We start from the raw sequence: 14,271 nt of genomic DNA on the forward strand, positions 1-14,271 counted from the left end.
GGAGAGAAGAGAAAACGGGAAGGATTAATCGATTGTAGGAAATTTCGGAATTCGGGCATCGGATTTTCGATTACCTTTCGGCAAACGAAATTTCCGTTTTATTCGCGCGTTGGACCTCCGGTAGTGGAGATTGCAGCGAGTATCGGGACACGAATTGCCGCAATCGCGATCATTCCTCGGGAATTCAGGAGAATCCACTCGCGTCCCTCTCGTATCGGCGTGTACGCTCGTTGCGCGTTGCCCGTTGCGCGTTGCACGTTGCGCGTTGCGCGTACATACCGCGCTCGAATTTGCATTAGCTTCAAGTTTCACCCTCGCCTCTTCTACTCTACCCTCTATGATCGCAGGAAAAGTCGTTTGGCCATGTATTTCGTCTGCTTTGCGGCGCTCGTATGTTTCGCGGAATCTAAAAACGCTGCATAAAAGCGAGCGTGTTCTGGCGGAAGGCCAGCGCCTTCGAGCTGCCTGTTGAATTTTGCATCGAACGTTAAGAATTTCATTCACCAGACGTTGCGCGCGTTGCCACCGGGTCTCCATTTCCCCTTCGACCTCCATCGAACGAGCGAACAACGAATCGCGGTTGTTAGCTAGAGCCTGATCCAGGTGACTCGGTCTCAGGTGCACGCCTGATTTTTATTATTTCCGACACAGAGTCTCGCGTTCGATAATTCCACGCGAGTGGCAAGGACACGTGCTCCTCGAGACGACGGCGAATACGAGGAGGAATACGAGGAGGAATACGAGGAGGAATACGAGGAGGAATACGAAGAGGAGGAGGACGTCGACGACGCTCCGTTTGGGAATTTTTAGCGGTTCGTTGCGGTTCGTTGCGGTTCGTTGCGGTCTTTGACGAAGGATGCGCGCGGGGTGTTTTAGCGGGGTTTTAGCGAGGGTTTCAGCAGGGGGTCGCGGAGACTAGAAAATCGATGAAAACCGAGCGAACCCAATTAGCTTGGAACAAAAGGCTTTCGATGGATTCTCGCGCGAATCGGAAAGGTCGCCGATGAGCCCGGGAAACCCGTCACGGTCCAAGAAGCACCTGCCGCTCCGCGGGTATATAATTTCGTGCTCGATCAGATTTTCTCCAGAAGAGATTGGAAAAATGCCACACGGTGCTCGTTCGTATCGAACTTTATCGTCCCGGCCGTGAATCGATACGTTTTCGAGGAGAGTACGTTACGTCGTTTGCGTCTCGTTTTTCCTTTGTCGGCGGCTACCAGTTTACCAGTCCGAGTACTTTTTCCTTCTCTTCCGGACCTTCGTCGATCGATCGATCGGTCTCTCATCGTCCCCGGCACTGTGAACGGGATAACCGTGTTCCAAGCATGGCAAATTTTCACCGTGCCCTACCTGTGTAACTAGCTCCCTCTGCCTCGCCTATCCGCACACGTACAGGCGCGCCACCGTCTTTCTCCCGTATCGGCTTTCGCTTCGAATATCCGGCTAATTTCGTCATAAAGATCGTAGCTAGCAGCCGTCGTGCGAAGGAAACTCGGTCGTTCGCGAGCAGCGAGGGTGTTGTTCGTCGTTGGTACGCGGACGATGGCTCCGTTTCGTAGCATCCGCTCGAGAATCGCTCCATTAAATGCTCCAAAGGCCTTAATTTTCCAAAGGGCTGCAGCCGATGTCGGTTCCGGAGCACGCTGCGTCGAAAATAGATCCGATCTGCTCGTTATTCCGGTTACGGGTAGCCATCGCGATCCCGACATACGTTGGATCCTCGATTCAAGCGCTGTGCGCCCCATTTTCCCACGGAATAGTCCACTCCATCGACTTCTCGTCGAAAACTCGCACGCTTCACCGATTTTACCACCCCGTTACAACACCATGGACCCGCGCGCTATATCGCGACGTCGCTTTGACGCGCGAGATCGTTTATCGGAACTCGTCGGTCGATTAGCTAGGCGGCCAATCGGTCGATCGAAAATTCTCGCTCGGATATTTTGCCCCGTGATAACCGGCAGAGCTTCGTTTCGAATTGCGCTAGCTCTGAAACTAACGCGTTTCGCGCCGATAAAACGCTTTCGCGACGTCGCGCGACGCCCACCAACGTAGCCCCATGCTCCACGTAGCGACCACGCTGCGACCACGCATTTAAGCTGCGAAGAAATCTAGGTTAATCGCGGATTTGCATCGATTCTCCTCCTTTTCCTTACTCCTTTCTTCGTAGCCTGCCGTTTCACGCGTCCTTCCTACGCGTCTGTTTGTGAGGCCGGGTGGCGCGAAAAACGATCCTCGAGCTTATCTCGCGACAGCTCGTTCCGTTCGACTCGTGGTCACACGATCGGGAGCACGTGCACGCGTTATCGAAATATCGATCACCTCGCTGGAAATGGATCTGATCGGGATGGTGGAAGCAACGCATAGAGCGACCAACACCGATCACCGGAAGATGCATCTTCCGTCGCGACTAATCGTTCGGATTATTTTCCTTCGTCTGGAGAGTGGAGGAAACGCGGTGTTTCCGGTGCTGCGACTCGAGTGGAACTCGGCGTCTTCTCACCCCTTCCTTCCGCGTACGCGTGGATAAGGATCCGGCAAAGTACGAAAAGGAGAGCGAAGGAACGACGAAACCTGTAACGGGGAAAATTAATCTCGTGACGGAAACTTTTGTTTCAGGGGCTTCGGGAAGCAAGGATACCAATGCCAAGGTAAGAACGACCGGGGCTTCCACGCGATCGACCTTTCCTCAGCCGCGATCTGTCGTCCCCGGAAGAACTTTGGCTCCAATTTGCCGCTTGTGTTTCAGTCTGCAGTTTCGTCGTTCATAAACGATGCCACGAATACGTGACCTTCACGTGCCCTGGTGCCGACAAGGGAGCTGACTCGGACGTGAGTATCCACCAACTACGTACATCTCGTTACACACGATTCTTTTTGTTTATTATTCTTCTTTCTCGACGCAGTTTTATCACGCCTTTCTCTCTTTCGTCCGAAGCCAAGGACGTTCTATTAGATGCGTCTCGTTTTGGAAAAATAGACCGATATTTCGCGACTCGATTTACTCGTATACCCAACTTCCGTAACGCGCCACAGCCACAGGCAAAGTTTCCCTTCGCGATCTTCTCGAGAGATCGCGGAGGACGCGTTGCGAGTTAAGAGGAAAAAGAAATCTCTCTCTCTCTCTCTCTCTCTCTCTTCATTCTGGCGTCGTTTAACACGCGTTAATTAACGGCACGAGAGCTAAACACGCGTGCAAAGCGTGCGTGGCAGAGGGCCGAGCGTATCGGCAGGCCGCTGCGAAATGCGCGGAGTAGTTAAGGAAGGTCGCTGTCGGATCGATATCGAGGTCGAGCTTTCCGTCGACCAAACGCGCACCGAGCGTATTTTTACGGCCCGATCGATCCCGATGGCCGTGTGGTCTTTTTACCAGCTAATGAATTTCACGCGATCGCACTCGGATACTTGGATCGCGGAATATCGATATGTCCGGCTGCGCGAATAAAAGTGCGATGAGGAGATGAGGAGATGAGGAGATGAGGAGATGAGGAGAAATTAGAGAAAACGAGCGTGCGTGTGCGTGTGTGTGTGCGTGCGTGCGTGTGTGTGTGCGCGCGCGCGAGAGAGAGGAGAAGAAGGGTAAAACGAGTGGAAACGAGTCGCTCGGGCCAAAAGACAAAAGGGCGTAACGCGACGATTAAGGATGATAAGGATGATGATCCTCGGCTGGAGTAAACAGGGAAAGGACACCCGGGGCTAAGAGCTATATATACATTTCTCCACGTTTTCTCGCACCGCGCACGATTGGCCTAAGCGTTTTCTGCGCTTCGTTTAACCACGCTTGTAACACGGAATAATTATGCGGACAAATATAAGGAAATTCGTCGGTCGAAATCGTTTGAACGGGAACAACGTTCTCGACTCGTGGTGGTTCGCGCGCGCGGCGTCGTTGGCCGCAAGTCGAGGACGCTCGACGACGAGTCGCGAACGTTTGTTTGCCCGACCACTGCGCAACGAATATGATTTTTATTTACATTTCGGTATCTCGATTAAACCGATCAATGTCCTAGCGTCTTCCTTGGCCCTGGTGCTGATTTCCTTGTGCTTCTGTGCTTCGAAGACGACTCTTTCTCGACATCCCTTGTCTACCTCGTGCATCCCTTGTGCACTTTCGATCGCGCCCCCCCCCATCCCCCTCCCCCCCCGATTTCCCTCGTGACCGAACCATCTGCGTCGATTGCTCGAGTAATCGCACGCGTTCGGGTGTCGGTTAACGGACACCGTCCGCGAACACGGCGGTTACCGAGTCACCAGTCGGGTCGGAGAGGGCAATAATCGAGTTGCCACTTGGCTAGTTTGAAAGCGAAGCGTAACTTTGAGCGTTTAATGGAGTACGGCGCGGAGTGGGACGACGGGGTATCGCGATGGTGTCACTCTTGTCCGTTCGAGCCGCGAAACTTGCTCGTTTCGCGGTTACCGTCGTTGGAAGCCGCGTTTCTAACTCGTACCGATGTCGACCGGTTTATTCCGGACGCCATGCCGCGCCACGCGCGTACCTATACACGCTCGAGCGCTCGTGTACGCGTTCGCGGAGCAGATGCCGCGATGCCTCGTCGTTGGTTCGCTTATCAGGGAAATGGCGAGACGCGAACGAATCCTGCCTTCGTTCACTCGATCCCACCGTGTGTCCTGGATTCCGATCCCGATTCCGATCCCGATCCCGATCCCGATCCCGATCCCGATCCGGATCCCCGTCCATATCCAAATCCACGTCCGGATCACCATTCTCACGCCATGACTCAAGAGTCTGCGTGTGTGTGCACGGTGTAATGGTGTAATAACGCAGGACACGCGGACGAAGCACCAATTCAAGCAACACACCTACAACAGCCCCACCTTCTGTGACCACTGCGGTAGTCTTCTCTATGGTGTCATCCACCAGGGCATGAAGTGCCAAGGTATCATATTAAAAACAAAGAAAATGAAAAGAAAAAAAAAAAACGAGAACACGCAACCAGTCACACGCGCACAGACACACGAAAAGAAAAAAGGACACATACACTCTCGCACATTACACTTGACCGTACATTTTGTCTTTGGTCCACCGTTTGTTCGTGGTGTTGCTTTGTCTTCGTCTTCTCCCTTCTAATCTTCTTCGTGTCTTCTACTTACACTTCTTCTTCTTCTTCTTCTTTCACTTCTACTTTTTCTATTTCTTCTTCTTCTTCTACTTCCTCTTCTTCCGTTTACTCCTCTTCCCGCAGTTCCTTCTTTGTAAATATTCTTTCGCCAAGCTTGTCTCTGTCGCAAAAGTTCTATCGAATTAACTTTTCTCCACTTTCTTCTCTTTCGAGCTTTTCCACGCGGACAGATATCCAGTGTACTCGCTCGCGTGTACGCGTTTCTTCTTCGTTTATCTCTGCGAGCGCGCGCGGAATCGCGTAATCCGTTTACTCCACCCCGGAAGGGGCAAGCGAAGCGAAGGGTGGGTGCGAGGCAGAGCGCCGGAAGCGGAAGAAGAAAGAGACGGAAGAAAAACGCTTCCGTTCCTCTTTCGTCCGCTCGGTTCTCTTTGCCTTTCCGCTACTTTCGACCTCTTGCCTCTACGAGCACGCGTTGTTATCGATCCGACGATCGACACTTTCTTTTCTTAATCCTTTCGCGAGAAACCGCGACGCCTGCTTTCGGCCGATTTTCCACTTAACTCACTAGCGCCACCACGGTCCGTATCTCCGGTAAACGTTTATCGTAAATATCGCGTATATCGTGGAATCCTTTCCTCATTTTACCAGTATAATCTTGAAACGTTCTTCTTGCTACCGACGTTCTTCCGCGAAATAGAGTCGGATTTTTCAAACTCTTTTTCTTTCTTCTTTTTTTTTTTTCTTTTTCTTTTTTCTTCTCCGATCTTGTCTCGGTTCTTGTCTTGGCGAAATTTAACACGAGGGCGCGGAACGTCCCGATCCTACTCGCTCCTTGGAACCTTCTCACATTTTTCCTCGTTTTACTTTCTACGACGCGTGTGCACAGACGTTGATGTTCGTACAATAGTATGCGCGATATTTAGCTTGGCCTTTTAGACGTCGAAGCTTGATATTCGCGTTACATGGTCGGATCTATCGTCTCTTCTCGTAGTTGCCGCCGAGTTTCTCGATAGGCGGACTAGTAGAACTCGACGACCACGCGACGACATCGAATTGCATGGCGATGATCGCGGCGAGGCCCGCGATAGATAGATAGAGAAAATTGCTCGCAAACTTTCACCTAGCTTCGAACCGTAGAAAAGAGAAAATAAGAGACAAAAAGAACGGACTTAGTCTAGACGATAGAAAGGGAACGCGTTGTCGCGAGCGTGCCGTGGGTAACGTCTTATCTCGGATTTTAAAGTTGCTCCGAACAAGGGCAACCTTCGATCCTTTATTATATTATATTTGTAAATAGCTCTTCAACTTTGTACAGTCTGTTTATGTATTCTGTGTCTCTACCGCTTCTACGTGTTTATCGAATAATCTGTCCCGCACTCTTTACACGTTTATTTACGTCGCATCATGTGTCACCGCCAATCCGTTCTCTACACCGTGTGTGTGTGTGTGTGTGTGTGTGTGTGTGTGTGTGTGTGTGTGTGTATGTGTGTGGTGTGCCTGTAATCTTTGTCGCGCGTCTCGATTCGCGTTTTCCCTTATACCCCTCCCCGAGTAACGCGAACACCAACACGAGCAGAAACGAACGATCTTTGTTCGTGGTCTCGCGGCGATACCTCCGTGCGCACCTTTGCGTCCCGACCACGTCGAGAGACGGAGACCCCGCCGGTCAACACGCTCCGTCGGAGCTAGCGTGGAACGCGTATGACAATCCGATGGGCCGAGACGAATGTCAGGAGCCGAGAGAACGGCAGAGGAACGAGGAATGGAGAAAAGAGCGGCGTCGATATCGATTAACGTCGTTGGAGAAACGGTGGGAAAACCGGCTGGAGAAGGAGAGAGAAGCCCGTGGAAAATGGAGGCAGAGGAGCGCGTCGCTCTGTCGGTCCGCGAAGCAAGGCCTACTTTACACCACCCTTCTCCCGCTCTTCTCGCCTCTCTCTTTCTCGCGTTTGTCTCTCTCCGTCTCGTTCACGGGCCAGTCCATTCAGCCCATCCCGATCCGTCCTCTCCCCCGTTCGTCCCCTCGCTTTTCTCCATCTTTTTCTCCCTTTTCCTCCCTTTTCCTCCCTTCCTTTTTTCTTCCTGCTGCGACCGTCGCGACCGTCGCGACCGTCGCGTCCGCCGCGGCGGAAAGCAAGAAGAGAAAGAGAGAAATCGAATTTGGCGAGCAAAGGCGTGAGCCTTAACCGGGTTCCGAGGGAACAACGTTATACCCCGGGCAAGCTAAACAGCCGGCTATCTTTGTCACGGGCAGAGGATCCCTCCGCGAGAAATAGGTTTTTTCTCGCGAAAGACGTCTCTCTTTTCTCCTTTCCCTTCGAGAATCGTGCACGATACGATTCTTTCTCCAGCGCTGTTTTAAAGCGTGTTCCTGACGATGGGATCGGATATCGCGCCGATTCACCCTTGGTCGCGACGACCATCTCGAACGCGTCTAATCGTAGCGAGAAGCGAGAAGCGAGAAAGGAAAAAAAGGTATCGATGAAATATCGGCGGACAAACGCGATTTAGCGAGTTCGGGATACGGTAATGGCCGGGTGGTATAGCGAGGATTCGATCGGTATCGCTCGGAATCAGAGGATCAGATCACAATGAAGGACCGGGCTTTCCCGGGCCGCTGTTTCTTGTTCCCAGATGAGCACCGCACACAAATGGGAGGTTTTCACGTACCTGACGCCAACCTTCTGCGACCACTGCGGCTCGATGCTTCACGGTATCGCGCATCAGGGACTTAAATGTTCAGGTAGTTAACAAACATTACGATCAAACAAAAACTCAGTCCGTAATACATTCCACGAAGCGGCTAGATTTCGCACGCGTTTATCTCTTCACGTATGTAGCTATTATCTTCGATACGGCGGTTCGCGTTCGTCTAGATTCGAGTGGAAACAGCTGCCATCGCGTGTGCCATCTCTCGTCGCGCACCCCCTTTCCAACCGACGCGAAAACCACGCGAAAACCACGCGAAAACGCGCGTTGCGCTGTCACCCTCTCGGATCCAGCCGAAACGAGCTACCCGTTCTTATATACGAACTGTGCGATCAATTTCTCTCAAACATCCGTCTCCCGTTCTCGATCAAACGATTCGATCTCTCGAGTAGCGTACGATCGTCCTTCGTACTTATTTACTACTTGCTGCAACTACATACAGCCGATCGAACGATTTCGCTCGATTGCCACGTAAATGTCCGAAATAACGCAATAATAGAGCTTCGCTTCTGCGTGTCACTATCAGTGTTCCCATCTTTTCCTCGCCTCATCTACGTACGCGATATTATATATACGAATATATATATATATATATACCCGAGTACCTCTTCGACGAATTGCTGTAAGCTCGAGTTCAACGAGATTCTCGGTCGTTTCTCCTTTCGCGTTTCTCTCTCCCCCCCTCTCTCTCTCTCACTCTCTCTCTCTCTCGCTTTCTCTCTCTCTCTCACTCTCTCTTCGCTTTTCTCGTCTCGTTTGAGAACCTCGACGGCTTCCGCTTCGTTGATCCCGTATAGACCGCGACGATTTCTTTCGACGTTTCAACGAGAAGAAATAAAGTCGAGCCGTGCAGCGGCTAATCGGTCGGAATTACAAGTTCTCGCGCGAGAAAAGACTAGGAAAAATCTCGTATTTTCCACGTCGCTGCGAGTATCGAACAGCCACTTTGATCTCTTCATCTCTCGTTTTTGTCGTCTTCTTCTTTTTCTCCTTCTTCTTCTTCTTCATCATCATCATCATCATCATCATCATCATCATCATCATCATCATCATCATCATCATCATCATCATCATCATCATCATCATCATCGTCATCGTCGTCGTCGTCGTCGTCATCGTCGTCGTCATCGTTATCGTCATCCACGTTGTCGTTTCCTCTGTAGAGTTTGGTGGTCGATTCGACGACCACGCGTTTCGGTGATCGACGTTAAAACGCTGGTTTGCTCGTTTTTCGCCGTTTCGATTCGCATCCCGCGCGATAGGTGGCGCGCAAACGAAAATGGAATTACGCGACTCGCAAGATCGAAGACGTCCCATGCAATCCTCGACGCTGTGGAACGTCCGTTAATCGACGTTCGCGATGTTCGAGGCGTCGACGAATAGGTATTTCTCTTTCCCCTGGACTACCCCGTAACTCATCCGCGTGTTTGTCCAATAGACGCGCCGATTCCGTTGCTCGTGTCTGTGTTGGATGGTTGCCGGTGACCATTGCTGTTGCTGCTGCTGCTGCACCATCCCCCTTTAATTCGTCGCATAAACACGTTGTTACACGTTCCGTTTACCGTGGAAGAAGAGAACCTTGCACTTGGTTGTTCGCCTGTTAGCTCCTCCTCGCTTGCTTCTCCCGTTCCTCTTTTCGCCACACTGTCCTCCTGTCGCACAGTTAGGAAAGCCTCGTCACCGCCTGTGTGTACATAGAATTACCTTAGCAACGCTGTGCGTACGGTATTTATCCGCGATCTGCATACTTAGAGATTGTACATACTTACGACACACGATACATGTTCTGCATGCTCGTAATTATCTCGATACCGATACGTACTGTGTAGTTGTGTCCTTTGCTCGTTACCGAGTAAACGCGAACGCGATACTTTCCTTCTCGTTCGCTGTACAACCCTTTCGTTGCATATTATTTACAGACATCGTTCTACGTATCCTCTCCACTATATGTGTATGTATGTATGCGCGCGCGTATGTGTATAAGCATCTGTACGTATGCTCGCGTGTGTTCCAACTCTCGTACTTACTCGTGTATATACTTACATCACGTGTCGTTCGATGAAATTTCACTTTGCAACTTTACATTTTTCACTCTACTCGTCTCTTCTCGTCCCTCTGTACGACGATCTCGCGATCTCTTGTCTCTTCCTTCCTTCGCGCTATCGGTACCGTTGCGTACATCTCGACGTCCAGCGTCGATCACCCGTCTACCTGTTCAACGATCACGTGGTTTGTCGTAGTGGCCGCTTCTCGTTGTACCTCGCATCTTTCGCAGTCAAGGATTACGAGGTGTTATCGATCGATGCGACGCAAATCGAAATTGATGAACGCGAGCGGAAGAGAATGCTAATCAACAGCGTCGATAATCTCCTCGTAATTCGCACGACTCCCTTTTGTATTTCGATTTAAGCACGAATCCTCGTCGACCGAGCATGACTTTCGGACGGTTGTTCGTCGAGATTCGCGCGTGTGCACTTTCGACTGCAGCCCCGATCGTGCGTCTCGATTACGCCTTTCCATCGAGGAAAATCGACCGGAATCGCCTAGAGGAGAAATAGATAACACGACCGAACGGATCGAGTAAAAGACGAGAAGAAAGAAAATGACGGTCGGCAGCTGCAGTTTCGATAGCGAATGAAACGCGTGAAGAACCGCGCCCCTATCCTGTATCCTGCTGCTCGAACCAACACTTTTGAGGCAAAAATGCAAAATAGTAAAGAACGCAAGAAGAGAGAAAAAAAAATACATATGTATATATATATATGTATATATATGTGTATGTGTATATATATATATATATATGCGTGTGAGAAATGGACGAGAAAGAATAAAAAAGTAAGAGAAAATTATACGAGATTGCCGGTCTGGCTGCAACGTAAATGTGCCAGCGAACGTTGAACAACGATTATAATCAATCATGATCTAATAACGTAGCATGCGACATGAACGTACACAAGAGATGCGAGGAGAGCGTGCCGAATCTCTGTGGATGCGATCATACGGAAAGACGTGGTCGTATAAACTTGCACATCGCATGTTCCGGAAGCAAACTGACCGTCGAAGGTAAGTCTATCTTTGCTGCCCCCAGCTTTTCGACCTTCCACTCCAACTCTCTCTCTCTCTCTCTCTCTCTCTGTCTCTCTATGTCTCTCTCTCTCTCTCTCTCTCTCTTTCACTCTCTCTCTCTCTCTCTCTCTCTCTCTCTCTCTCTCTCTCTCTCTCTCCCGACCAACGAGAAAAGCGTCTTCGCGTCGATGACGAAAGCGTATTTTAAAACGGCCGCCCTACCAGGTGCCGTACGGTTCGCGAGCGGATTTAGTCCTTTCACGCTTTCCTGCGTTAATCGTGGTTAAAAATATCTTTGGATCGATTTATCGACGCTTCCGTCGAACGACTGTGCGAGCCGCGAGACCGGCCCTGACCGAACCAACGGAAGATCTTCATCGTTGCGCGATTATCGTTGCTCGAGTTATGCTTCTCTTCCCGATCAAGCTCCTCGGTTATCGCGGACAAAATCCTGTCTTCGTTGCTTCCCGTGGCACTGTCGCTCTGGATAGGTCGAGAGAGTCGGAGACGAAGGGAACAAGGGCGCCGAGAGATCCTAACGTTTGGCTGGAATTGCAGTGAAACAGGGACGAAATCTCATTCCGATGGATCCAAACGGCTTGTCGGATCCTTACGTCAAGTTGAAGTTGATTCCGGATTCGGACAACGTGAAGAAGAAAACAAAGACGATCAAGTCCTCCTTGAATCCCGAATGGAACGAGACGATCATCTTGTAAGTGGTGACCACCGCGTCCTTGCGCGATACGCACGAAAACGCGATGATAGCCAGAGTTTTCATTTCATTTTCAGCGACCTGAAACCAGAGGACAAAGACAGGCGACTCCTGATCGAAGTTTGGGACTGGGATCGAACGTCGAGGAACGACTTCATGGGTTCACTCTCCTTCGGGATATCGGAGCTTATCAAAGCACCGGTAAGCGGCTGGTTCAAACTTCTCACGCAGGAGGAAGGAGAATACTACAATGTACCTGTACCGGAGGAGGGTGTGGATCTTGCAGAGTTGAAGGTGAAAATGCGAGTACGTTTCATGGCGGATGATCGAGGCTCGTAATAGCATCACGTGTCAAACGTTCTCCACGTTTTTCCTCTGTAGAAAACCTCGGTGACGAAAAAGACCACCACGACGCAGGACAAGGAGGTCCCGCACAACATGGGCAAGAGCGACCTGATAAGGGCCAGCGATTTCAACTTCCTAATGGTGCTCGGCAAAGGCAGCTTCGGCAAAGTCAGTCATCCGTTCCTTACGTCTCTATACACGTGGCTGTAAAAGAGATAAAACGTTAGTTTCCTCACTCTCGGCCTCGTATTCAAGGTGATGCTGGCGGAGAGGAAAGGTACCGACGAACTCTACGCCATCAAGATCCTGAAGAAGGACATCATCATCCAAGATGACGACGTGGAGTGTACCATGGTCGAGAAACGCGTGCTGGCCTTGTCGAATAAACCACCGTTCTTGGTGCAACTTCACTCTTGCTTCCAAACCATGGATCGGCTCTACTTCGTGATGGAGTACGTCAACGGTGGAGACCTGATGTACCAGATACAGCAGTGTGGCAAGTTCAAGGAACCCGTCGCTGTGTAAGTCTTCTTCGTATCCACTGTCGCGGTGTTCTTCGGATTCTCTGTTAAAAATCCTCTCTCCTTTTCGCAGATTCTACGCATCCGAAATAGCGATCGGTCTCTTCTTTCTCCACGGTCGAGGCATCGTGTACCGGGATCTGAAACTGGACAACGTGTTACTCGATCAGGATGGTCACATCAAGATCGCTGACTTTGGAATGTGCAAGGAGGGCATCAACGGTGACAAGACTACCAAGACGTTTTGCGGGACACCGGACTACATTGCGCCGGAAGTCAGTGTCGCGGTTCACGCGGTTCACGCGGTTCACGCGGTTCACGCGGTTCACGCGGTTCACGCGGTTCCACCGCTGCATGTTCCATCCTGCAGCGTGTTATCCATTGTTTCGCTCGTTTCTTTCAGATCATATTGTATCAGCCGTATGGAAAGTCGGTGGACTGGTGGGCATACGGCGTGCTGTTGTACGAAATGTTGGTCGGTCAGCCGCCGTTCGACGGCGAGGACGAAGAAGAGTTGTTCGCCGCAATCACGGAGCATAACGTCAGCTATCCGAAGAGCTTATCCAAGGAGGCGAGGGAGATATGCAAAGCGGTAAGATCTCGAGATCTTCTCTGTCTCGCAAAGTTTGAATTGCAAAGTTTCCTCGTTTCCGCAGTTTCTTACCAAGAATCCGGTGAAGAGACTCGGCTGCGGCCTACGGGGAGAAGAAGACGTTCGCAGCCACGCGTTTTTCCGGCGAATCGATTGGGAAAAGATCGAGAATCGAGAGGTGCAACCGCCGTTCAAGCCAAAGATCGTGAGTATACATATATATACGCTTAAGGTGAACGAGAGAGAAATAACGCGTAAACGTTTCCCACAGAAACATCGCAAGGACGTGAGCAACTTTGACAAACAGTTCACCTCGGAGAAGACAGATTTGACGCCTACGGACAAGTTGTTTATGATGAACCTGGATCAAACAGAGTTTATGGGTTTCTCGTTTCTTAATCCAGAATTCGTGCAACACGTTTAAATCGATAGAATATCTAAGTCACTGGCTAGTTTTAATCTCGTCATACGTTTTCCTCCCTCCATTGTCCTCGGACATTCGTCTTTTGACTCTTCGCTGCTCAGGGCTTTCACTTTTTCTCTTTTCTCTTTCCTCCTCCTTGCCCCTCTCTCTCTCTCTCTCTCTCTCTCTCTTTTCCCCCTCTCACTTTCTCCCTGACGCTTCATCCCTCCTCGTTTAAACCGTCGACTATCGTACCCCTCCCCCCCCCCCCCCCCCCCCTCCATTGGTTGTGAAAGCAACCCAAGACTTTTCACCTTGTATCCTTAACGCAAAGACCGGGATGTTCGCGTGGTGTCGCCCGTGTCGCGTTAGTAACGTGAAAAATTGCGAATCGGCAAAGATGATGGATTCGTGTGACGAATCCGAAATCGCGCGTGATGGTAAGAAAAGGACGGAAATAAACTGCGATCGATCGCTGAGGAAACATTGTGCTTCCTCCTGCGGTTTTATCGAGAATCGAAAATATTTCCCAATTATTGTCCTCGTTCTTCGCGTTCGTTATTGTTATACTTTTACCTCGGTATACTCTACTGTTGCCTTCCAAGACACACACACACACACACACACACACACACACGTATTTATACATAAAAATGATACATATTGAAGAAACGATTATATTCTTATTATTATCATTACGATCATTCATTGTCATTCTTATCATCGTCGTCATTGTCTTCATCATCATCATCATCATCGTCATCAACGTCGTCGTCGTCATCGTCGTCATCGTCATCATCATCATCATCATCATCATCATCATCATCATCATTATTATT

General features: G+C 50.4%; 1 protein-coding gene across 4 annotated transcripts in view; it reads left to right on the forward strand.

Moving 5' to 3' along the window:
- Pkc53E (Protein C kinase 53E) overlaps window positions 1-14,165 on the forward strand; it is a 17,905-nt gene extending 3,740 nt beyond the window's left edge. Inside the window, exons 2-13 of one of the 4 annotated variants that reach the window (XM_017906814.1) lie at window positions 2,620-2,651; window positions 2,750-2,832; window positions 4,787-4,898; window positions 10,728-10,856; window positions 11,418-11,571; window positions 11,649-11,877; window positions 11,953-12,084; window positions 12,172-12,437; window positions 12,511-12,712; window positions 12,841-13,029; window positions 13,094-13,234; window positions 13,301-14,165. In XM_017906814.1, the coding sequence (XP_017762303.1) occupies window positions 2,620-2,651; window positions 2,750-2,832; window positions 4,787-4,898; window positions 10,728-10,856; window positions 11,418-11,571; window positions 11,649-11,877; window positions 11,953-12,084; window positions 12,172-12,437; window positions 12,511-12,712; window positions 12,841-13,029; window positions 13,094-13,234; window positions 13,301-13,453 (1,822 nt within the window). In that variant the 3' untranslated portion in view covers window positions 13,454-14,165. Of the gene's footprint in view, window positions 1-2,619; window positions 2,652-2,749; window positions 2,833-4,786; window positions 4,899-7,718; window positions 7,828-10,727; window positions 10,857-11,417; window positions 11,572-11,648; window positions 11,878-11,952; window positions 12,085-12,171; window positions 12,438-12,510; window positions 12,713-12,840; window positions 13,030-13,093; window positions 13,235-13,300 lie in introns of all 4 variants that reach the window. The other 3 variants (XM_017906816.1, XM_017906815.1, XM_017906817.1) reach the window with 3 other exon arrangements.
- The last annotated feature ends 106 nt before the right edge of the window (window positions 14,166-14,271 follow it).

The sequence above is a fragment of the Eufriesea mexicana genome, unplaced genomic scaffold (genome assembly GCF_001483705.2).
Source record: "Eufriesea mexicana isolate 0111107269 unplaced genomic scaffold, ASM148370v2 scaffold6179, whole genome shotgun sequence".
NCBI lineage: Eukaryota > Metazoa > Arthropoda > Insecta > Hymenoptera > Apidae > Eufriesea > Eufriesea mexicana.